Consider the following 24,769-nt stretch of genomic DNA (forward strand, 5'->3'; position numbering starts at 1 on the left):
TTGGAATGTTAGACAAGGTTTGTTAATGTCTGAGCTGCTGAGCTCATGAATAATAAACATATAGCTCATTTCTTTTAAACAAATCCATTTAGTTCATTTCCATTTAGCTGATGTGGACATTTTGACACAAACTGCAAATATTAAATATCCAGGTCACACATTAACAGTTGTGTTAGGCTTGTACTTGCATGCAGAAAAAGAAAACAGCAGCATAGGTTCTTGAGTTGGCTTATTGTAAAAGAGCTAAAAAGTCACAGAAGGGTCTCACATACTAAATGGATTTTTTTTCTTACCTTAAAAGTGTGAATTACATTTATTTGACAATTCAAATTGTCACATTCTTGCCACATTTGATGTTTTAAGAACTACGTTTTTTTTTTAGTATGATCCATGAATACATTTATATTACATAAACTGCCTCTCGGTAAAAAAATTAAAAAATTTAAAAAATAAGTTTTTTTCTTTAAACACACTTTGGTTTATGTGGTGCTTAAACCATAACTGAGCCCTTGAACTATTTTAAACTCAAAAATTACTGCATTGACTTGCAACAGCCTGCAAAAAAAAAAAAAGGTAAACAACTAGTCACAGTTTTGGGATTTTTGACAATCTGTAATTCTCTATAATTTTATAATAGACAATCTAGCAATGTAAACAGGAGAGTTAAACACCTTGACACTAAATAGGAGGTTTATGTCTGCTAGGATTTAGAAAAAAAATACATAAATGCAGAGAATAACAAACATGGTGGAGACCCATGGCAGTTGGTGTGATTCTGGTGAAAGATTTTTACAACTAGTTAGGATTCTGTGATAGTCAATCCTGTGACATTTAATGAACACTAATACAAATAAAATACTTTTATGTTAAAAAACTTTTAGACATAAATTTGCAAGATGATGCTGAAGTTAGAGCTTGTGTGCCACACTGATGCCACGAGGGCTCAATGCTATTGCTGGTATAGTTTCAGTGGCATTTAATACAAGAAACATTCTTAACAATATCCGAAAAAATAGTCAGGGTTCCCTGTTGCTCTTAAAAACCAAATAACAAGATCTTTTCTCATTTACAATTTCCCAGCCATGTTCCATAACATATGAGATAGTGATATGTTAGTGATCTAAAAGATAGTTTCACAATGATGCTGGCAGCATAGATGGATGAACTTTGGAAGCTGATCTGAATAGAGAGGTGAGCAATTGTTCTGTATTCATACAAATTATATTAATCATTTTTGTCATTTTACATAGAATTGGGATTTCTGATCCTATTTATCCTACAAATCTACTGTATTTTCATCATTTCATTAATAGTCAAATAGAGGATTAATTACATTGACTGTCAATCATCACTCGCAAATCGCAAAATTCTCCAACATTCAAACCCACTCAGATTCTCACATGTAACTCATGTACTTTGAATAGCTTCTATAAAAGCCCTAGTTTCATTCTTTGCAAATTTAGTTTGCTCTTTTGCCAAGAATAATGACGTATTTGTTTGCTCTCTCTATCCCTTTATTCTATGTATGTCCTTTGCTTTCTTTTATCTCATCTCATGTTTTTGGCTTACACACGATGAATCAGAGTTTTTATATATATATATATTTATATATATATTTATTTATTTATTTATTTTTATTTTTTTCCCCCTTAGCAGACTTCCACATTCTATCCTCTGTTGTAATGTGATTTTGTTATGATTTGTGTCCAATTTCCATTTGGGCCTGGAATTTTGGATGCTTACCATTTTGCCCTGTTTGCCTTTTATATAAATAAGCGTTCTTACACTTCACTTTCATCCATTTCCGATACATGACAATGAGATGTTTTACCTTGTGTTCACTGTTTGGCTTATTTAACCTGGTATATTTTTAGTATTAAGCACTTAAATGAATGTTTACCTGCCTGTATCTCTGCCCCTCTCACTGTCTGTCCTAATGGTTACAATTAATAGCCCCGATAAACAAGACTGTAAGATGAGTGTGTTATGTGTAAAGGTAATGTTTTACATTACCTTTAGTCTCTTATCTACATTCCACTGTGGCAACAGCATAACCTTTTATATTACCAGAAGACATCAACAAATCCAGATGTTGACTCTCTCTTAAATCTCTTAACATTACTATAACATGTGACAGTTAACTTTTTCTAGTATTATGATGCTTGATGCTGTATTGTCAGATCATAGAGTTGCTTGCAATAGCTCTGTCTTCCTCAACTGCATCAATATGCTTCTGAATGCATCCTCTCTACATTAGAACCAAGTTACAACTATGCTTTAAGATTTTTAGAGATGTACTTAATCATTCACTTATAATGCTAACTGGCTGGAAGCATTTCCTTTAACTTGGAACGGATTTCAAAACCACATAAGTAAAAAGAACATCATAGGCACTGATCAGCATAGCAACACTCGCAGGTGTGTGTTAACAACCTAATGGAATGTCTGTATCCACAAGCCCAACACTCAGCCATGCATAAACACTGCTAGCAAGCTTTTTGTACTGTTGGAGTGGAGATTTAAGGCATCTGCATATCATCATCACAGTACAATGTCCCTTTATTCCATGATATCTGTCTCGAAGGGTACTAGGTGGTAGTAAGACAGGTTGGTGACATATGCCTCTGTGTCATCATCACTGAGGTCTTGCTCTGAAGACTGACACTCTTTCCCATCCTCGTCATACCTGCATGGGTAAAAATATTCTAATCAAAATCAAGGTAGCAAAGTGTAGGCAATTTGGATTTGCATGTATAAAATGATTTACTGCACGCCACATAGACACTGTATGAGAAACCAATAAAATAAAGCAGTGACAATATTGTACTTGAAAGTACAACAAATAATAGACCAACACCTTTTCATTATTATTGTGTTCTCCTAAAGCCAAATATTCTAAACTCCAGACTTCTAATTATACTTATAGAGCAGTACATATTCAAGCATATTTCTATATACAGTGTTTTTCTGATTTATTTCTATTTTTGCATACTATTTGCCAAAATTAATAATTTTTTATTATTTTTCCACTCCAAATAAAGCTAATGTATTTTTGGTGTTATCAGAAGAGGTCAGCCTACTACAATTCCAGATATTATCTCAGTAGGTACTCTTTGGTAGTAAAACAAAACAAAATTTCATTATCATATCTAGGACGTCACAAAAGACCACAATTAAGGGTTAAGGACCTTACATAGAGACACAGCAGTGGCAGCTTGATATATACTCATGACTGATGAGAAGTTGTGTGAAACATCAGTCTGACTCTGCACTGACTAACTGCATGCATGCTGAAACAGTGAATAGAAGATTCTTTCTCTTTACTGTATCTCAAACAGTATCTCAAACAGACCCAGGGAAGGAAATGTTATTTAAGAATTGTCAGATATATACTTTTTATGGACAAGATAGTCAATTAGATAGACAATTCTTAAATAAAACCAAAAAGCCTAATACAACATTTAGATGTGTGCAGCATTTCCTTCACTGGGTCTCAGAAAAAAACTCAGGAGTGACACAGCATGAAACTGTACCTTTAAAACTACAGACATAAAACTGTTTGAGATACATGAAAGAGGAAGAATCTTCTATTTACTGTTTCAACATGCATGCAGTTAGACTATAGTCTCCATTCATTTTGCTCTCCTGTAAAAATAACAGTTTGAATCTGCCAGTAAGACAGTAAGATGGACTTAAACCTATTTCTTGCTTAAACCTATTAAAACACTGACAATTTTTACATGATACACTAGAAAAGACAAATCTTGAGTGGTACATACATTACCAGTCAAAAGTCAGGACACACCTTCTCTTTAGTGGTACAGTGGAACCCCGTTGTACGAGCATAATTCGTTCTTGAAAATTGCTCGTAGGTCCATTTGCTCGTACATTCGAACTGATTTTCCCCATAAAAATAATTGTAAAAGTGATTTAATCCGTTCCGAGATCTCATTCGATCACTTACTTCCTTTTAAAAGTAATTGTAGCCTATTTTAACAAACAAATACACCGCAAATTACCGTAATGTAAACATAATTTAACACTTACTGTCAGGGAGCTCCCTGATTCTTCTCCCGTGCGCGCCCCGCCCGCACGGAGCTGCTCGCCGGCTTACTAATCACTCACCTGACTCTCGTTTAGCGCTCATCATCCAACCATATATAAACCCCTCATTCACCCTCACTCGCTGTCCGTTATTATCATTGGTTTGGCTGTACATGTCACAATTCTCCCGTGCTTGTGGTCAGCGGCGCGCTTCTCCTAAGTGCTCCTTTGGATATTACACAGACTGCTTCTCATCCAGTTCTGGACTAGTGGACCGCGCTCCCACCGCGCACCACTGGATTACTTCCCAGTTACTGCGAGTACGCGTTTTTAAAAAATAAACTTTGTTTGCTTTGACTTCGGCTTCCGCCTCTGTTTCTCGCATAACACTTACCCATGTGGTAGTGGTTGATTGCGAGTGTGAGACGCACATCACGCTCGTAACCTCCTCGGTTTCCATGGTATTTCTATTTACTTTCGTTTTCACAGCACAATCACTAATTTACTTGGGAGACATTTTTCAAGATTTCTAGTGAAATAAAAATATAAAACTAAAAAAGTTAAGTTTTTGCTGCACTGAACAACGAGAGCGACCGAGTGATACGTCATCAACTAAGAGACTAATGCGACCCTCCACCGAAAACGGGAAACTGACAGCGTGGGTTTGCTCGTGCCTTCGAAATTTGCTCGTGAAACAGGGTAAAATTTTGCGAGCAAGTTTGCTCATATCTCCGTTTGCTCGTACAATAGGTTGCTCGTACAACGGGGTTTTACTGTATTTCTTTATTTTTATTGTTTTCAACACTGTATATTATTAATGAATACATCCAAACTATGAAAAAGTATTTATAGAATTGATGACAGCTTGGCAAACTCATGACATTCTTTCATCAGATTCACAGTGTAGTCACCTGAAATGGTTTTTAATTCACCTTGTCAATAGTCCATTTGTGCCATTTCTTGCCTTCTTAATGTGCTTTAGATCATCAGTTGTCTTATGCAAAGGAAAGGGTGGTTACAGAATCAATAGTCCTATTTGTGCTACTACAAATTATATGTGGCAAGAAACACTCAGTTAACTAAAGAGAAAGACAGTCCATCATTTAAGAAATTAAGGTCAGTCAATCTGAAAAATCTAAAATCCTGAAGCTCATTTGCCAAAACCAAAAAATGCTATGATGAAACATGCTCTCATCTGGAAAGGAAGGCCAATAGTTTCCTCTTCAGATTAACATAAATGTTTCGACAAAGTTTAAGTGGCAAACATAATTCAACGTCCACTATTCAGAAAAGACTGTGTGGGTCAGGCCTTTACTGTCAAATTATAGCAATGAAACGATTACTTTGGAAGAACAACAAGCAGACGAAACTTGATTGAGCCAAGAAACACAAGGAATGTATTTTGATCAGGAAAAATTTCCTTTGGTCTAATTAGTTCAAATTTCCTCACTGTGAAGCATGGAGGAGAAGGTGTGATGGTGTGAGGGTGCTTCGACACTGTTGGTGATTTAGTGAGGCCACACTTAACCAGCATGACTACCACAACAATTTACAGCGACAAGCCATTCTATCAGGTTTGCACATAGTGAGAGCATCAATTGCTGTCCAACAGAACAATGACCCCAAACACATCTCTAGGGTATGTAAGATCTATTTGTATAAGAAGGAGAGTTATGGAGTGTTCAGATGACCTGACCTCCACAATCACCTGGCCGCCACAATCAATATTTTCTGGAATTTTGCAGATAACGATAATCAGACAATAATGCATAATTAAAATTGTAAATTGTAAATTTCTCAAATTGTACTAGCTTTTTTTTTTTACGATGGCATTAATATACTGATTAATTGGAATATATTGAAGGACAGGGTATTTATTATTTAAAACTGAAGCATTGAAGTAAAAAAAAAAGCCTTTCGGCTTCTCCCGTTAGGGGTCGCCACAGCTGATCATCTGTATTCATGATCCGCATGTTTGATTTGGCACATGTTTTTACGCTGGATGCCCTTCGTAACGCAACCCTACCCATTTATCCGGGCTTGGTACCGGCACTAAGAGTGCACTGGCTTGTGCAACTCTAATGGCTGGGGTTGGTTCCCTGACCGGGGATCGAACCCGAGCCGCAGCGGTGAGAGCATTCAAGTAAGAACAACAAAAATCGTTGCTCTGCTATAAAGTGAACTTTCAGGGGATTTTTAATGTAATGGTGTTTTTTTTTCAGTTCCTGTAACGGCTAATGCAAAATGCTTCAGCTGAGACTCGCTTATATGGGTGTATAAATAACTCTCGTTTTGTGCTTTTTTTTTTTGCTGCATTGGTTCCCTGATGCCTGTGTAGTTTCTCTGTGCAAGTTTGCTTCACTGTTTGTTTGGTTTTACTTTCTCGTGCCCATGCACATGCCTGAGTTTTTGTCCTTTTTGTTTTAGTTTTAAGGATTTATTTTTGGGTTTGTGTTAGGTGCCTTGTTCTTTCAATAAATATCATCGACTTTTCTCCAGCCCCTTGTTTGTCTCCGCATACGGATTATACACACTCCAGTGGCAGTTTGCACAGCACGCACTTCGGAGTTTGAGCTGCATGCCTGCTAAAGGAACGCTGAAGTGCAAACAACAAGCAAAATGCTAAAAAATTTTAATGAATTCAATGCCACAAAAAAGTGGTATTATTTTTACATGTTTCTTTGCTCATATAATATTCTGTCCAACACTACGCTCTGCATGCACACGAACTAGTACACAGCATGGAGTGAATTCATGAACACTTCATGCACCATTTTGATTGGTCAAGATTGACCATCAAGATTTTTAAAAACACAATTACAGGTGACTACCTCATGAGGCTGTCTAAGAGAATGCCAAGAATGTGCAAAGCTGCTATCAAAGCAAAAGGTGGATACTGTAAAGAATTGAAAATCTAAATTTTATTCTTGGTTATTTATTGCATAATTCCATACATGTTATTTCATGCTTTGCATGTCTTTAGAATTAATGTACAATGTTAATAATAGAAATAAAGAAAAAACCCTGAAGAAGAAGGTATGTTCCAACATTTGACTGTTACAGAAAATATCTGGCCCAAGCTTGAATGTTTGGGTATTTGGTTTAGCAAAGAAAAATAGGACACTTGCGAGTGATGTGCTGAGTCAGCAGAGGATGGTCGATTCTTATCCTGAGGAACATTCTCATCAATTACAATGGTCTCTGTGTTTGCCAGGCAGAACCCATTTGACCTCATAATCTCTGAGAAAAGACATGTAAAAAATTCTAATGGGCAAAGCAATAAATAATTGCATCTTGTATATACATGTGTTCTTAAATTATAATCCAATATTTGCAGTTGATAATAGGAGTTCTTCAGCTGGTATTTATGCTCTGCTTGTTATGGCTGTAAATTTTTAAGCATTTATATCACAAAACTACTCTAACGGCTAGATTTGTTTTATAACACAAATGTTAACATTTAAACAGGCTTCTATACCTGATATTTTGATGGGGCTCTGGAAGCATGGCTGTATCTTGTGGATGTTGTCATTCCTCAGAACCTGATCTAGTGCTGAACGTTCAAAAAAAGTTAAGACGACCTCTGACCTGGAAAACTGTGAAAATACATGCATTAGGATGGGTTAAAGGCATTCTTACATGTCATATAATGATAGTTAAGACAGATGTAGCTGCAGATAAAAGTGTGTTTATAAGCAAAAAAGACAGACATCCATAACGTGGGTTAAAGTCAAGAGCCTAAAAAAGATCAGGCAACTGATGGTAACTCCACCCCATCTGTCTCTGGAGTTCTCTTCACAGAAAACTGCCACATTAGCCTCTACATAGAGGCTATACAGAGGATACATTGGCCCATAGCTGGAGCTCTTCATGAGAATTTGCTTCCCCTTCATTTCTAGTGTTCTTTTCCTTGGGAATGAAAAGTTCGAAACATCTGGTTTCGGGGTGCACACTTTTCGGGTTTGCGGTGTACGCTTCTGGGTCGGCAGCCATCTTGCCGTTTTTCCCATGCCATCCAGTTTTTAATCAAGTCAAGTCAAAAAGCTTTTATTGTCATTTCAACCATATATAACTGACGCATTACACAGTGAAATGAAACAACGTTCATCCTGAACCCTGGTGCTCCATAAAACAGCAGTCACAGAGAACAGAAAAACACAGGGCTAAGGACTAGTAAGTATAGCACACCGGCTCTTCATGTCCCTGGGATTATTCTTGCCACACTGCTCTGGTTCTTGTTCCTGTTCCTGTCCTGCCTGCTTGTTTATACCCTATTACTGGTTTGGACTTTTGACCTGTTTTTGGCTTGTGTTTTTGCTCTGCCTTTAACGTTCTGTTTGCCGTGCCTGATTTTTGGACCGTTTTCGATGAATCTCTGCCTTAGTTTGCCTGTGTTTTGACCCTGGACTGTTTATTGGACTGGTTTTTCACCTTTGCCTCACTGGTCTGTCAGTCGGCTCTGACCCTGGAACTGTTTTTGCAATTTGTTTTTCTCTGCTTGCTACTTTTATTAAAGACTGCTTAATTAGACCCCAGTTTTGTCCTGCATTTGGGTCCTTCCAGTCACACACCCTGACAGTATAATCTGGCTCTGGCCCTGCCTGTGTTTCTGACAGGAACACCTATATTAATATTCCAACAAACATTGCTACAATGCTAAGCTGTCTAATTGTCATGACAACCATAAAACAGCCCACGTGTAGGCTCAGTCTGTGATAAATGTGATCTCATTCATTTTGCCTGTGGCATGATATTTTGAGCTGGTCTGAGATTTCTGTAGTGTCTACTCACCTGAGATTGTCATGCAAAGTCGTTAGAGTTGTCATTCAGGATGGGGAAATAAAAAATAAATATGCAGTTCTGCCGATGGACATGGCATGATGATGAGAGAGGTAAATGGAGAATGGCTCTACTCAGTATGGGTATGTTGTTCCTAATAAATTGCTATTTTAGTGTAGATTTTCTACTATATGCTGTTTTTCATAATTTCATTAATGGTTGTTAATTAGCATTAATGATTCATCTATGCAATAGCTCTAAAGTTCAGGGTTTTTTCTCTGCTATTTTTTTATATACCTAATATCTGGTCTTACCTTCCAAGGCATATTGATGGCAGTCTTTAGCAGCCTCTCTACCTCTTCCAGCCTGACCTCAATGTTCTTTGCTTCTTTAATCTTTATGAGACCTAGAAACACACACAACACAACATTAGCCCGATGCAAAAAAAACAAAACAAAACAACCATATCAGACTAAGAAAGTAAATTTATCATCTAAATGGGTTTGCATTAAATAAATATATCCCAAATTGTTTATGACACCCAGTAACAACATTAATCGTGTTGTGGAATTATGGGGTAGGCTAGCATCACAGGAGATGTTATGCTTGCTACCTCTACTGTGGACATTGTCTCTAAGGACATTGTCTCACAGCAGCTTTACACAGATAAAGCGGTAAAAAATGTATATAAATGAATGTGAAAGGTTATTACCTATAAGTTAGTTCCTTATAATTGTTTATACCTGATGATCAAGCCAGTAGCGACTGTGGCAAGGAAAAACTCCCTGAGATGGTATGAGGAAGAAACCTTGAAGGAACCAGACTCAAAAAGGAAGCTATCCTTATATGGGGCACTGATTATCCATTCCTTGCAGTTTCGTTGTTGAGGTGTGTATTAATAGATGCAAAAATACAATACCCAGACATAAAGTTAACTGGTTGGACACAACCCTAAATAGCACCATCAGCACTTTCACTTGCTGACATTTTGTGAGCTTGGTTAATATGCCAGCTCAAAGACACCAGCCTTTCCAAAGCTGGCTGCTGGCAAAGGAGAGAGCAGCCCAACCCAACCTGTGGAATTGTGTCAAATTGTTAGGTAGCTGTAAAAAGCTGTAAAGTGAGAATGTTTTCAAATTTTGTACAAAGTTAAGGTCAGAGTCAGATGTATGATTAACTAATAATAACGAACATCAATTTCTTGGTTGAAAAACATAGTCATTAACTGAATCAGACACAGCTGTTTAGGAGGCTTAAAACTGGATGAGGAACAGCAAACTGTGCTACTAAGGTGAGGTCATGGAAGACAGTTTCATATCACAGCTCATATACCATGGCCATATCACAGCAACAAGACACAAGGTAGTTTCAGTGCATTGGCAAGGTAAAAATGTCAAAGCAGACTGGGGTTTTTAAGATTTTCAAGTTTCAAACTATTTTGAGAAAGCACAAAGAATCAGGCAATTCCGAGGACTGAACATGCAGTGGTTGGCCAAGAAAGCTTAATGCAGCAGATGCCATCAGCAATGGTGCATTCATTTATTAATCTGGAGAAGTCTGGTCAGAAGTGATCTTTATGAGAAAATTGCAGCCAAAAAGCCATACCTCCAGATGGAAGCAAGGCAAGCAACTGAAATGTGCACAAAACATTGGAACGAGGGTGAACTAATAAGTCAATATCCTAAATAGAAATAAATTGGAGGTAGAAAAAATGTTTGCTGAAGGGCTGGAGAGCAGTAATATAATGAGTGTCTACAGGCAACTGTGAAGCATGGTGGAGAATCCTTGCAAGTTTGGGGATGCATTTTTGCAAAAGGATATGGAGATTTGGTCTGGATTAATGGTTTCCTCAATGATGAGAAATACAGGCAGATAGAGTACTTATCCATCATGCAATCAGAGAAGCATCTGGTTGTCCCAAAATGTATTTTGCAAAAGGCAGTGAACACAAACATACAGCCAATGTCATTAAAAGCCTTATTTAGCATAGAGAAGAACAAGGAGTTTTGGCCCCTACAAGGTCGTGATTTCAATATCATCAAATCTGTCTGGGATTACATAAAGATCCAGAAGGTTTTGAGGCAGACAACATCCACAGAAGATCTGTGGTTAGTTCTCTAAGATGTTTGGAACAACCTACCTGCCAAGTTCCATCTAAAACTGTGTAACTAGAAGAAGTGACGTTTAGCTGACAGTTTTGCAAAGTGTTCACACTAAATATTTTAATTTTTATATATTTTTATTTGGATTCTGTTTATTTACTTTCCATTTTCTATTTTCTAACACTTATAGCATTCTTACTTTACCAACATAATTTAAAAAATAAAAAATTTGATTAAAACACATTCCAGAGACATACATCACTAACATACCATGTCTATATGGCAACTAAAAAACAGGAAAAATATTAACAAAGGTAGCAAAGATTCACATTTTCTATAATAGCAATATGTCACAAAACAGTATGTTCATATTAGCCTCTCCCACGCAGTCAAAAGTTCATTCTTCCCATGAAGACGACAACAACAAAAATGATCAGAAAGCTGGTGTCTGACTCAGTAGCACCACTCAAGTGACCAAATAGTCTCCTCACCACTAAACTGTCATAGCAACTGGGAAAACTCTGGTGGAACAACTATTTATTTGTGCTAAACTTAGCTAATGACATCAGTCCCTAGTGACAAAAAAGGATTAGCTCTTATCACTGCTGGATCTTAGGATGTTTACATTCTTAACTCATATATATTTTCATATCTTCATATTTCATATAACATGCATGACCTCATTCAGAATCAGATAAAAAAAAAAAAACATATATTGCAATAATTTGCAAAGTTATGTTACATAGTAAGGAAATGGTACTTAAATAATATTATTACTTGTGTAAATGTTGTCAGGGTTCCCTGGCGGTCTAGTGGTTAGGATGCGGCGCTCTCACCGCTGAAGTGCCTGAAGTGCATGTGACAACTAGTCAATATTAAGTTTTTAACTTTAATTAAATGCATAATTTCTAGAATCTTTTGAATTATTTTTGAGATAATATATAATTTTAGAAAAATTTTATGGTTTTACATTTCTGTCTTTTTTCTGGGACAAAATATGTTTTTTTTATTCTTATTTGGTGTCATGTAATATAGGTACGGGAGGAAACGTCCCACAAAACTGCGGCATAAATTGTGGATCATGACTATGCCAATACTCTAGTCAATGTTATATTCATTTTAAATGGATAGTTCAGTTTTTGTTTTTTGTTTTTTTTAAGTGGGGTTGAATGAGGTACTTATGCCCAGTCAGTGTTACCTACAGTAGACTGTGCTCAGTACTCTCCCTGTTTGGAGAAGTAGAAAGATACTCTGATAAAATTAAACACACTCCCTAAATTCAATGGGTTCTCCTTGAAGATGTTCAAGAATACCAAATTCCTTGCTGGTCACCTGGCGGAGAGAACCTTACTTGGTCCCTCAACACCAGCTCCATAACAAAGAAAGTCAAGCAGCATTTTAGCTACTTGAAAAGGTTGATGAAGGCACAGCACCCATCCTCAAAACATTTTACAGTGGGACCATTATTGTGAACAGCTGCATCACTGCCTGGTTTTATAGCGAGAATTACTAAAAAGATTATTGTGGTCACTCTTTTCTCCATCATGGACATTTACACAACACGTTGCATCCAAATAGCTAACAGTATTGTGGCTGATCAAACACAACCCTTACACCTACTCTTTACTCTCTAGACATTTGAAAAAGATACCAAACTCAATACAAAGGGACTGTTCTGACACACACACACACACACACACACACACACACACACACACACACACACAAATAAACAAACTCATTAACTGTTTGCAAAAAAATGGGTGTTGTTTTTTTTTCTTTAGTGTGGATAGACCCCTTGTGCATGTCTAGACAATGGGACTCAATAAAAGTCAGTTTAACAATAGCAGTCAGTCTGTCAGTCAGTGAGCGGAAATGCCTCTTTAAGGCTAACCCTCCAGGCTGTCTAACAAAAAAAACACAGTGTTTAAAGATGACTGCACAGTAAAGTATATGTTTATTCTCCTTGTGACAAATTCAAATAGATCTCATCTATCTGGGCATTAATTGCTCAACAAGCAGTAGACAATACATTTTTTTAAACTGACTTTGTTACCAGTGCTCTCGAAACAGGTCACCTCCGTGACTATTTAATAAGTTTAACCCCTTTGTAAGTAAAGAAAATAATTGTATTTATTTATTTTTTTACTATTAAGGCCATAACATGAACATTCTACCTGTTCTGGGGTGCCCACAGTATGTTTAACATTGAATTTATTTAATGTCAAACTCCACAGTAATGGGTGAAGGCTCATATCAAATTGGCACTCTGAGTTTTTTTTATACATGTTTTTTCCATAGTTTTATTGTAGACAGTGTTTTACTGTCAATCAAGAACATTTTTGAATTCTGCACCAATGTTATTGTGGAGCTGTGGATTCTTTGCCCAAAAGGGGGCCAACACCAATCTTCTTTTCCATCACACTGGTCACAAACAGGTAAACACAGTCATAATACTCTATACACAGAAACCCAATAATGTCTTGAATAATCCAATCCAACCAATTTGCAGAAATTAAATAATTACTTTAATTATATTTATTTAAAATATCTGATAAGAGGAACTCCATTGTACTCTGAGAAAGGGTTCTGAACACAGGTCACAAAAATATAATATGATGAGTATAAAGTAAGGATAAATGGTTAGCATTACTATTTTTTCATAAAAACAACGATTCCTTTAAAATGCAGTATACTGCATACATCCCAGAGGATCCCTTACATTAGTGTTTTCAGTGAGTTCAGGTTGTAACAGTTCAGTAACACACAGTTGTATGAGTGTGTGTGTGTGAGTTTGGTACAATTCAGTTCTATGTGTTGGGGAGCCTGATGGCTTAAGGGATAAAACTGTTGCACAGCAGAGACAGTGCAGTTTCCAAACAAGGCAGGAATGTAGGCTACTTAGCATGAACAATTAAAATATTCATAACTACACATTGTCCATCATAACTGTCCCATTTGTACATAGAATCTAAATGGTCCATTTGTAAACTGTACACTTGTCAATAACATCTGAACATTTATTTAACAACACTTTACTCTGTATATATTGCATTATTTAACTGTCTGGTTTACTATTCTGTTACACTATGTCTGTACTTCTCCTGCACTGGAAGCTCCTGACACCAAGTCAAATTCCTTGTGTGTGTGAGCATTCTTGGTAATAAAGCTATTTCTGATTCTGATTCTGATGCAGCTGCTCAGGATGCTTTTGAGGGTCCCTCTGTAGAACATGGTTAGGATGGGGGAGAAAGATGAGCTTTCCTCAGCCTTCTCAGGAAGTAGAGGTGCTGCTGGGCTTTCTTGCTGATGGAGCTGAAGTTGAGTGACCAGGTGAATTCCCTGCCAAGATGAACATCAAGATATTTGGTGCTCTTGATGACCTCCACAGATGTTCCAGTGATAATCAGCGGAGAATGGTTACTCTCTGCTCTCCTTAGGTCAACAACCAGCTTTTTGGGTTTCTCAATGTTTAGAGACACGTTGTTGGCTCTACACCAGGCTGTTAGCTGTTGCACCTCCCAGTCAGTCAGTCAGTCAGTCAGTCTGCACCTCCCAGTCAATCTGGTTCCTCTCAACATCTAAGGGAGTTTTTCCTTGCCACAGTCGCCATGGCTTGCTCATCATGTCCGTTGTGAAAAGTGCTATAGAAATAAACTTTACTTGAGCTCCTCTCTGTATGTTGACTCACTGTTTTTGCTAAAGACACCCACCACAGTCATGTCATCTGTGAACTTGATGATGTGGATCAAGCTGTGCATTGTTACACAGTTAGCAGAGTGAACAGCGGTGGGCTGAGCACACAGCCCTAAGGGGCCCAGCGCTTAGTGTGGTGGTGCTGGAGATGCTGTTTCCGATCTGGAATGACTGAGGTCTCCCAGTCAGGAAGTTGTATGTGTCCTTATTGTCCAGGTGGGAGAGGACCAGATTAAGGGTTTGTGATGATGGCATTGTACGTAGAACGGTTTGGACGATATGCAAGCGCATGGTGTCCAGTTAGGGTGGTAGCTGGGTCTTGATGTGCCTCATGACGAGACTCTTAAAGCACTTCATTACCATGGGTGTGTGTATGACGAGATGATAGTCATTGAGGCAGGAGACCGTAGAATTCTTTGGCATGGGGACGACGGTCTTTGTCTGGAGACAAATTGGAACAATGGCACTGCTCAGGGAGAGGTTGAAGATGCCAGGGAAGACATCCGCTATCTGTTTTGCACATTCCCTGAGCACTCTGACAGAACACTGTCTGGCCAGCGGACTTCCGTTGGGTTAACTCTGTATAGAGTTTTGCTCACATCAGCTGTGGTTAGAGCACCTGGTTGTTGGGAAGAGGGGTGGTCTTTCTTGCCACCATGTTGTTCTGCACCACAAACTGGGTATAGAAGTCGTTCAGTGCATCTGGGAGGGAGGCGTTACTGTCACAAGCAGGTGAAGTCTCATAGTTCGTGATCACCTGGATGCCTCGCCAAATGCGCCGGGGGTCTCCGCTGTCCTGGAAGTGGCCGTGGATTCTCTTTGCATATGATGGCTTGGGACAGTTTGGCCCTTGCTGTTCTTAAGGCCGTCTTGTCCTCTGCTCTGAAGGCGGAGTCTCTAGACTTTAGCAGCGCACGCACCTATGCGGTCATCCACGGTTCTGGTTGGAGAGTGTAGTGATGGTCTATGAGGTAGTCACATTATCAACGCACTTGCTGATGTAGCCGGTCACTGATGATATGTACTCCTCCAAGTTGATGAAATTGCCGTTGGTTGCAGCCTCCCTAAACATGTCTAAGTCAGTGCACTCAAAACAGCCCAGAAGTGCATAGATGGCTCCTACTAGCCAGGTTTTCACCTGTTTCAGAACCGGTTTAGAGCGTCTGTATGCTGGAATTAGCATAACAGAGATGTGGTCACAATAAGCTCTGGGGATGTTTGTGTAAACAACATCTAGCATGTTCGCCCCTCCCTTTGCAAAGTCCACATGCTGATGGAAATTAGGAAGCAGTGATTTGAGATTTGCATAAAATCTCTGACAATAATAAACAGTCCATTGCGGTGAGCATTCTGCAGGTTGCTAATAGCCCCATAGAGTTCACAAAATACCTCCTTAGCATTAGCGCTGGGGGGGAATGCCAATGAAACAGTTTTGGTTCCCATTTAGATGCATTTAACAGCTCTTACTCTCAACTCACAGAACGTGATAGCGAGGAAAACCATGCCTCCTTCCAATGACCAGAAGTGCTCCACAACTGATGTGAGTAAAGCTCTAAGCAGAGTCAACTCACAGAAAGCTGCAGGACTAAACAACTTTTCAAATCAACAACAATGCAATCCTTTTTACGTGCAGAAAATCTCACAGGAAAATATTAAGTGGCGTACCGCAAGTTTGTTTAATCTCCACCTTGCACTTTGAGTTCATTTAGTTTTTTTAAAATTATTATTATTAACCTTGAAAACATACACAACAATGCCAGTGATATAGAAAATAAACTAGAGTTAGCACAGTGTCACTATGGCTACTTACTCCGTACCGGAAATAGATTTGTTTTGGCATGCATGAAAACGCTAAAGAATTCATAGCATTAGCATTAGCTGCTAACCAGGAACACATCTGTATTACCTAAATGGGGTCTAGCAAAAGTAATCTATTTAATTTAATTCAACAAATTCCATTTGTTTAATTTGATTTAATCAATTTAATTTGTGCCAATTCAATTGATTACTCAATTTAATTAATATAATAAAAAAGTGTAATAATTAATTTGATTTATTCTATTTTTTTATTAAATATTTAAAAATATTATGCTAATGCTAATGCTATGAATTATGCACTAACTCTAGTTTAGCCTCCATCCATAAATGTCACATACAGTGAGAATCTACTTACAGAAAACTTCACCACATCAAAAATTTTGCTTCATAACATTTAACAATTATCAAATATACAAGTAATTTTAATGCATCGCAACATTTATTCTGACAAATCCATTTGCACAAACACAAACCCTAAACTGTGTTTACTGTTTCTTTGTCTTCTGTTGCCCTTTGTTTGCATTAAATGTTGCACGCATGCACTTTATATATGTTATGCCCTAGTAAGTTTTGTGTTGTTTCATGTTACTCTCTGTTTATTTATGTTGTCTTATGCTACACCTTGGTCCAGTGGGAATGTTGATTCGTTTAACAAATGTACTGCATGGTATACGTTTGGAATGACAATAAAAGCCTATTTAAGTTGACTACTTGACATTAATTTATGTGTTACAGTTTTGATCTATGAAAACCCAGCCATTAGGGGTTTGCACAAGCCAGTGCACTCTTAGTGCCGGTCCCAAGCCCGGATAAATGGGGAGGGTTGTGTTAGGAAGGGCATCCAGCGTAAAACATGTGCCAAATCGAACATGCGGTCACGAATCTGCTGTGCCGACCCCTAATGGGAGAAGCCGAAAGAAAGTTTAGTTTTGATCTCTGAAACCTTTTTTTCCAGGGTTTACAGAAAATCTCTCATATTATTTGAAAAAATGGGTTCAAATGATTTTACCAACCAATCTACAATGTGTCACTGTAACCAATAACGAAGCTGGAAGATAATTTATACATGTAGCACTCATAAATGTATAATACTTTGCCATCGACATCTTAGTCTACTGGTTTGTGTCTATAAAATATATTTTTAAAGATGTTTTAAAGCAATAAACAGTAATACCACAACTGTAGTAGTTAGTATAAATTAGTTATATGTTACTACACCACTATACAGTTAGTCATTCCCATGTATTAATAATTAGACCAATTCAGTCTTGTTCCAGAAGAAGGACAAAATGTCTGTTACATCACTGATCACAATACACATTTCAAAAGACGCGTGAAAATACCGCTATAAGTGCTGAAAGTAGTAATTTAACAAACCCTCCCTATTCCGTCACTTACCGAGTGCACACACGTCTTTTCACCACCAGGCGCTCATCAAAGTTTGTATAAATGTAGCTATGCGTGTTACTTAGACACGTGACACGCACTCTTTCTTATTATTATTGTTATATAATTATGTAACATTTTGGGAGTATATTAACATTTCTATGTAACTATAATATACAAAACTATGACAGTCGATGTTTCTTAATTTACAATAACGATGTAAAAGATGCTGTATTGGTGATATCGTACTTATATCTCTATTTATTGGACGGTTCATTATGATATTTTGGGTGGAGTGGATGCAATGACAAAAATGAAGAAATCTGTCCTGATTTAAAGCAGACAATCTAAATGGCAATATGTAGAAATAAATATTTGGCAATCCTTTAATGCAATATACGTCAACTCGTGTAATTTATATCGTAAGAAACTTTTTTCTTTTGACAGGATTGATTAGTTGGTGCACATAAAGTTTATACCGACCTTCTATTAAAGAAGACTTAGACAAATCTCGTCTGTCTTCCGGGAAACACCAGGCTGTTAGCTGTTGCACCTCCCAGTCAGTCAGTCAGTCAGTCAGTCTGCACCTCCCAGTCAATCTGGTTCCTCTCAACATCTAAGGGAGTTTTTCCTTGCCACAGTCGCCATGGCTTGCTCATCATGTCCGTTGTGAAAAGTGCTATAGAAATAAACTTTACTTGAGCTCCTCTCTGTATGTTGACTCACTGTTTTTGCTAAAGACACCCACCACAGTCATGTCATCTGTGAACTTGATGATGTGGATCAAGCTGTGCATTGTTACACAGTTAGCAGAGTGAACAGCGGTGGGCTGAGCACACAGCCCTAAGGGGCCCAGCGCTTAGTGTGGTGGTGCTGGAGATGCTGTTTCCGATCTGGAATGACTGAGGTCTCCCAGTCAGGAAGTTGTATGTGTCCTTATTGTCCAGGTGGGAGAGGACCAGATTAAGGGTTTGTGATGATGGCATTGTACGTAGAACGGTTTGGACGATATGCAAGCGCATGGTGTCCAGTTAGGGTGGTAGCTGGGTCTTGATGTGCCTCATGACGAGACTCTTAAAGCACTTCATTACCATGGGTGTGTGTATGACGAGATGATAGTCATTGAGGCAGGAGACCGTAGAATTCTTTGGCATGGGGACGACGGTCTTTGTCTGGAGACAAATTGGAACAATGGCACTGCTCAGGGAGAGGTTGAAGATGCCAGGGAAGACATCCGCTATCTGTTTTGCACATTCCCTGAGCACTCTGACAGAACACTGTCTGGCCAGCGGACTTCCGTTGGGTTAACTCTGTATAGAGTTTTGCTCACATCAGCTGTGGTTAGAGCACCTGGTTGTTGGGAAGAGGGGTGGTCTTTCTTGCCACCATGTTGTTCTGCACCACAAACTGGGTATAGAAGTCGTTCAGTGCATCAGCATTAGCTGCTAACCAGGAACACATCTGTATTACCTAAATGGGGTCTAGCAAAAGTAATCTATTTAATTTAATTCAACAAATTCCATTTGTTTAATTTGATTTAATCAATTTAATTTGTGCCAATTCAATTGATTACTCAATTTAATTAATATAATAAAAAAGTGTAATAATTAATTTGATTTATTCTATTTTTTTATTAAATATTTAAAAATATTATTTTATATATTATTTAAACAAGCAGGCATTTTATTTAAAATTGTTTTAAAAATGTAAACTGTTTATGTTCACAAATGGTAATAATAATGAACTGCGTTAATAAAAAAACGACAAGCAATTTTATATTTTGCATTTCTTTCCCCTAACTGTACCAAATTGTACTGAACTGTGACTTAAATACTGAGGTAGGTACAAAACTGTGAATTTTGTGTACTGTTACACCCCTATTTGATACACTTATGACTTGTGCTCCAGTTGATAAAAACAAACAAAGTCATAGCCCACAATTCTGGGATTATACGTTACAATTATAAACTGTACAAAGGATGGCAATTTACAAATATAAAGATGGAAACAGGCATTAAACTGTCCAGCTGGGACATTTTGTGTTTTCTGACAGGATTTCCTATGGAAATGCTGATTTCCTGTATCCATGCCCTGCAGAATGTGCTTTTGTTGCATCACACATGCACAACACAGTACTAGAATGTACAGGGTTTTCAGTTAATAGTGATTCATTTATAACTCAGTGTATGGAACATCTTTGTAACAGAAGTAATCTGATTGCTATTCCAAAATAACACCCTAAAAAGATAAATATGAAAATACAGGTTACTAAACAAGCAACTACACAGTTGCTGCAGATAGGGTATATGGTTAAGCAAAAACAGGAAACATTAGATGCAAGCTTAAATTAAACAAGCAATCCAGGCTCAAAAAGACAAACAATAAATTGGTGTCAGCAGAGATGGGAAGTAATGGGATGGGAAATACTTTGTTACTGTACTTAGGTAGATTTTACTTTAAATTTTTTACAAAAATATGTACTTTCTACCTCTTACATTTTTAAACCAGGCTCGTTACTTTAGTTTTAATCTATTTGGTGACACAATCTATATTTTTTCTTCTCATCGCATGCCATTTTCAGTCCATCAACATATTTCTTGTCATTGCACTGCTTTTTCAATCTAACAATGGTGTATCATTCCCTGGCTATTACGCACCGCAGACGTAGTCTAGCCTACCAAGCTAACAACGAGCAAGGCAGGAGGCAACAGGAAGTAAGGCTAAAGAGAATGAGACAGAGGAAGTCAGTGATGTAAACATGACTGAGAACAGAGACTTTCCTGATCACCTGATCATTATTATCTTTTCTCTGCTTGTGTTCTATATTGTGGTTGTTCAGCCTGGATTCATTAATTATATACAACTTTTTATTATTTTGTATTAATATATTAATATGATGTGAGGTCCAGTTACCAAGTCAAGAGTCAAGAAGCTTTTTATTGTCATTTCAACGCAGTAAACAGTGAAATGAAACAACGTTCCTCCAGAACCCTGATAGAACAACGTAAAACACAGAAACAAAAACAGAAAAACACAGGGCCAAGGACTAGTAAGTGTCCTCGCCAAATAAAGTGCATGTGTGACACCAGAATGAAACTAAAACAGATACTAGTAATGGCTACTGTTTACTTAAGTATATGTCAGAGCCCAAACTTCTTGACTATAACTTGAGTGTAAAAGTGTAGCCAGTCTTTTAAAACATGAGTATCAGTATTTCTACTTGAGTGAAGTATGTGTGTACTTTTGCCATCCCTGATTGTCAGCACATTAAATCAGAGTTGGCTATCAAGCTATTTCTGAATAACCATTTAGTGTTACAATAGAATTACATAAATGTACAATGGAAATGCAGAAATGTATTTATCAGAAAATTATAGGAAGAATCTATATAATTATTTCACACTGTAGTATTTATGTAATAGAAAATGGTAAAAATTATTTAATGAATTAGAAATTAAAACAACACCAGTATAAAGCTACCCTGGGCACAAAGCAGGGCTACAAATTGGAAGGAACACAAGGCACCTTGCAAACACATTAACATCAATTCATTCGCTGAAAATACAGTAGGTCTGGATCGAACTTGAGACCTTTGAGCTGTAAAGCAGCAATACTACCTGGTTAAAAAAAAAATTTGTATAATTATAAGTTATTTACAAATTAATTACAAAGAAGGAGACTCTGTTTGCCTTTTCAGCATAAACAGACTACATTGATTAAAACAAGCCACATTTGAACTAAAAATGTAAAGATGGACAGTGACTTACAGTCCTTCATAGACAGTCAAAATAAATTCTCTGGTAAGTTTGTTAGGAAGCTAGGCCACAAATATTTTTTTAGCTGCCTAGCTTCCTAACAAACTTCCCACAGAATTTATGGTGTTAGCTTACTAGTAATAAATCAACAGTTTACTTCCTTATTACATTGATAAAATTGAGTAAATTAAATTTAATTAATTTGAATATTTGTTAGAACCCATTTGAGCAATACAGATTAACAAATGTTTCTTCATTCCTTCCAGGCTTGATTTATTCACTCCCTAAATATGTGGAATTGTCAGGATTTTCTTATTTTAAAAGAATTTCTTGAAGCTGTACATAACATGCTAAACTATCGCTAGACTGTTGTAAAACCGAAAGTGGCCACTATTTTACACGTGCAAATCAACGCACTACAAATTGCATTTCGGATATGGAGTGAGTAGCCACAGTGGCACTGCACTAACTCTAGTTTAGCCTCCATCCATAAATGTCACATACAGTGAGAATCTACTTACAGAAAACTTCACCACATCAAAAATTTTGCTTCATAACATTTAACAATTATCAAATATACAAGTAATTTTAATGCATCGCAACATTTATTCTGACAAATCCATTTGCACAAACACAAACCCTAAACTGTGTTTACTGTTTCTTTGTCTTCTGTTGCCCTTTGTTTGCATTAAATGTTGCACGCATGCACTTTATATATGTTATGCCCTAGTAAGTTTTGTGTTGTTTCATGTTACTCTCTGTTTATTTATGTTGTCTTATGCTACACCTTGGTCCAGTGGGAATGTTGATTCGTTTAACAAATGTACTGCATGGTATACGTTTGGAATGACAATAAAAAGCCTATTTAAGTTGACTACTTGACATTAATTTATGTGTTACAGTTTTGATCTATGAAAACCCAGCCATTAGGGGTTTGCACAAGCCAGTGCACTCTTAGTGCCGGTCCCAAGCCCGGATAAATGGGGAGGGTTGTGTTAGGAAGGGCATCCAGCGTAAAACATGTGCCAAATCGAACATGCGGTCACGAATCTGCTGTGCCGACCCCTAATGGGAGAAGCCGAAAGAAAGTTTAGTTTTGATCTCTGAAACCTTTTTTTCCAGGGTTTACAGAAAATCTCTCATATTATTTGAAAAAATGGGTTCAAATGATTTTACCAACCAATCTACAATGTGTCACTGTAACCAATAACGAAGCTGGAAGATAATTTATACATGTAGCACTCATAAATGTATAATACTTTGCCATCGACATCTTAGTCTACTGGTTTGTGTCTATAAAATATATTTTTAAAGATGTTTTAAAGCAATAAACAGTAATACCACAACTGTAGTAGTTAGTATAAATTAGTTATATGTTACTACACCACTATACAGTTAGTCATTCCCATGTATTAATAATTAGACCAATTCAGTCTTGTTCCAGAAGAAGGACAAAATGTCTGTTACATCACTGATCACAATACACATTTCAAAAGACGCGTGAAAATACCGCTATAAGTGCTGAAAGTAGTAATTTAACAAACCCTCCCTATTCCGTCACTTACCGAGTGCACACACGTCTTTTCACCACCAGGCGCTCATCAAAGTTTGTATAAATGTAGCTATGCGTGTTACTTAGACACGTGACACGCACTCTTTCTTATTATTATTGTTATATAATTATGTAACATTTTTGGGGAGTATATTAACATTTCTATGTAACTATAATATACAAAACTATGACAGTCGATGTTTCTTAATTTACAATAACGATGTAAAAGATGCTGTATTGGTGATATCGTACTTATATCTCTATTTATTGGACGGTTCATTATGATATTTTGGGTGGAGTGGATGCAATGACAAAAATGAAGAAATCTGTCCTGATTTAAAGCAGACAATCTAAATGGCAATATGTAGAAATAAATATTTGGCAATCCTTTAATGCAATATACGTCAACTCGTGTAATTTATATCGTAAGAAACTTTTTTCTTTTGACAGGATTGATTAGTTGGTGCACATAAAGTTTATACCGACCTTCTATTAAAGAAGACTTAGACAAATCTCGTCTGTCTTCCGGGAAACATTCCAAGAGTCTTTTAAAAAGTCGTCCTAAATCCGCATAACTTCGGTGGAGGTACAAGACGCTTCTATCCGACCACTCGGTCCGTATATCAAAGAACTCCTCTTCTTCACCCCGCGGGTTTATGATCAGCTTGCGGATGCCGTTAACCCAGCAGTCTTTTACAAACATGTTGACCAGGGAGGTTCCCTCAAACACCGCCGATGCCATTCCATAAAGTTCGCAACTCTCTAAACGGCACGTTATTTTGAAGCTACGAGACCAAATATGGTCGACTCAAAACAAGGAAAGTTTGACGCGACAAAGTCTTGACCATTGAAACGACGAGGCGAGACCGATGACATCTGAGCAAAGCCTCCTGACGCAGATCGAAACGTGGCAGGATGATATGACATGTCACACTCACAAGGCAATGTGATTGTGACACTTGCGAACGAAAGTCTATGCCAGCACCTAAAAAAGTTTTTCAAGCGTGTGTGTTTGTGGACCGTTATGTCACCCGGCCGTGTCCTAATACACCGACCATTCTCTCCCTTCAGTGCACTATGCGAGCCCAGACCCCTGGCTATAGGAGGTGCCATATGCTGCTTCGAGTCTACATTTGGTTGATCAGGTTTAGGGACACAATCTGACACTTGTGAACATTTCTCCCCTTCCTCCTTTCCCGTTAAGTTCCATGTGTGGAATGTGACAGGCCCCGAACAGGAGGGCGTCGCCAATGCGGAATCTTAAAACAGCCATACACATCCGGTACAAAATTAGCCCACATTTTGTGTGTTCCGGTTTATTACATTACTGTATATCACTAACAGGTCATAACTTAAGTTTAACTATTCGGAATGCTTTGTTTATTACCACTATGCATTGTAAATTTACTGGTCAAGACTGATTTACAGCTATTTTGAATTGAAATGCATTTTTAATCATATTATTATATAATTAATCTATAGTTTTAACTTTTTTGACTAATCCCGTTTATATTGTTAGTAGCTAGTTTTCATCTGCAAGTAATTTCTTACTACATTTAAAAAGCGCATTCCCCGTTTCTTCTAGGAGAGTTAACGCTTGAATACAAGTTGAACAAGGCTTCATAGCACTGAATCAA

The 24,769-nt window shown here is 37.5% G+C and overlaps 1 protein-coding gene across 2 annotated transcripts; it reads right to left on the bottom strand.

Moving 5' to 3' along the window:
* Positions 1-24,349, bottom strand: pxdc1b (PX domain containing 1b). 2 transcript variants are annotated; one of them, XM_046833706.1, is made up of 5 exons: positions 23,619-24,345; positions 9,138-9,229; positions 7,523-7,640; positions 7,173-7,284; positions 1-2,686 (listed from the first exon to the last, which is right to left on the bottom strand). In XM_046833706.1, exons 1-5 carry the CDS (start codon positions 23,872-23,874, stop codon positions 2,560-2,562), a joined length of 705 nt encoding a protein of 234 aa, XP_046689662.1. In that variant the 5' UTR covers positions 23,875-24,345; the 3' UTR covers positions 1-2,559. The 2 variants fall into 2 exon arrangements, with proteins under 2 accessions (XP_046689662.1, XP_046689660.1); XM_046833704.1 differs by lacking the exon at positions 1-2,686 and having other exon boundaries at positions 6,948-7,284; positions 23,619-24,349.
* Between the last annotated feature and the right edge of the window lie 420 nt (positions 24,350-24,769).

The sequence above is a fragment of the Silurus meridionalis genome, chromosome 21, assembly GCF_014805685.1.
Source record: "Silurus meridionalis isolate SWU-2019-XX chromosome 21, ASM1480568v1, whole genome shotgun sequence".
Classification (NCBI taxonomy): Eukaryota; Metazoa; Chordata; class Actinopteri; order Siluriformes; family Siluridae; genus Silurus; species Silurus meridionalis.

Bases quoted from the DNA above. Each gene is read 5' to 3' on its own strand.
- pxdc1b (XM_046833704.1), bottom strand. From the start codon at position 23,874: ATGGCATCGGCGGTGTTTGAGGGAACCTCCCTGGTCAACATGTTTGTA. The intron at 9,230-23,618 runs GTCGGTATAAAC...GTGTGTTTCTAG, and splicing joins TAAGTCTTCTTTAATAGAAG to GTCTCATAAAGATTAAAGAA. The intron at 7,285-7,522 runs GTATAGAAGCCT...GTCTTTTCTCAG, and splicing joins GAGCCCCATCAAAATATCAG to AGATTATGAGGTCAAATGGG.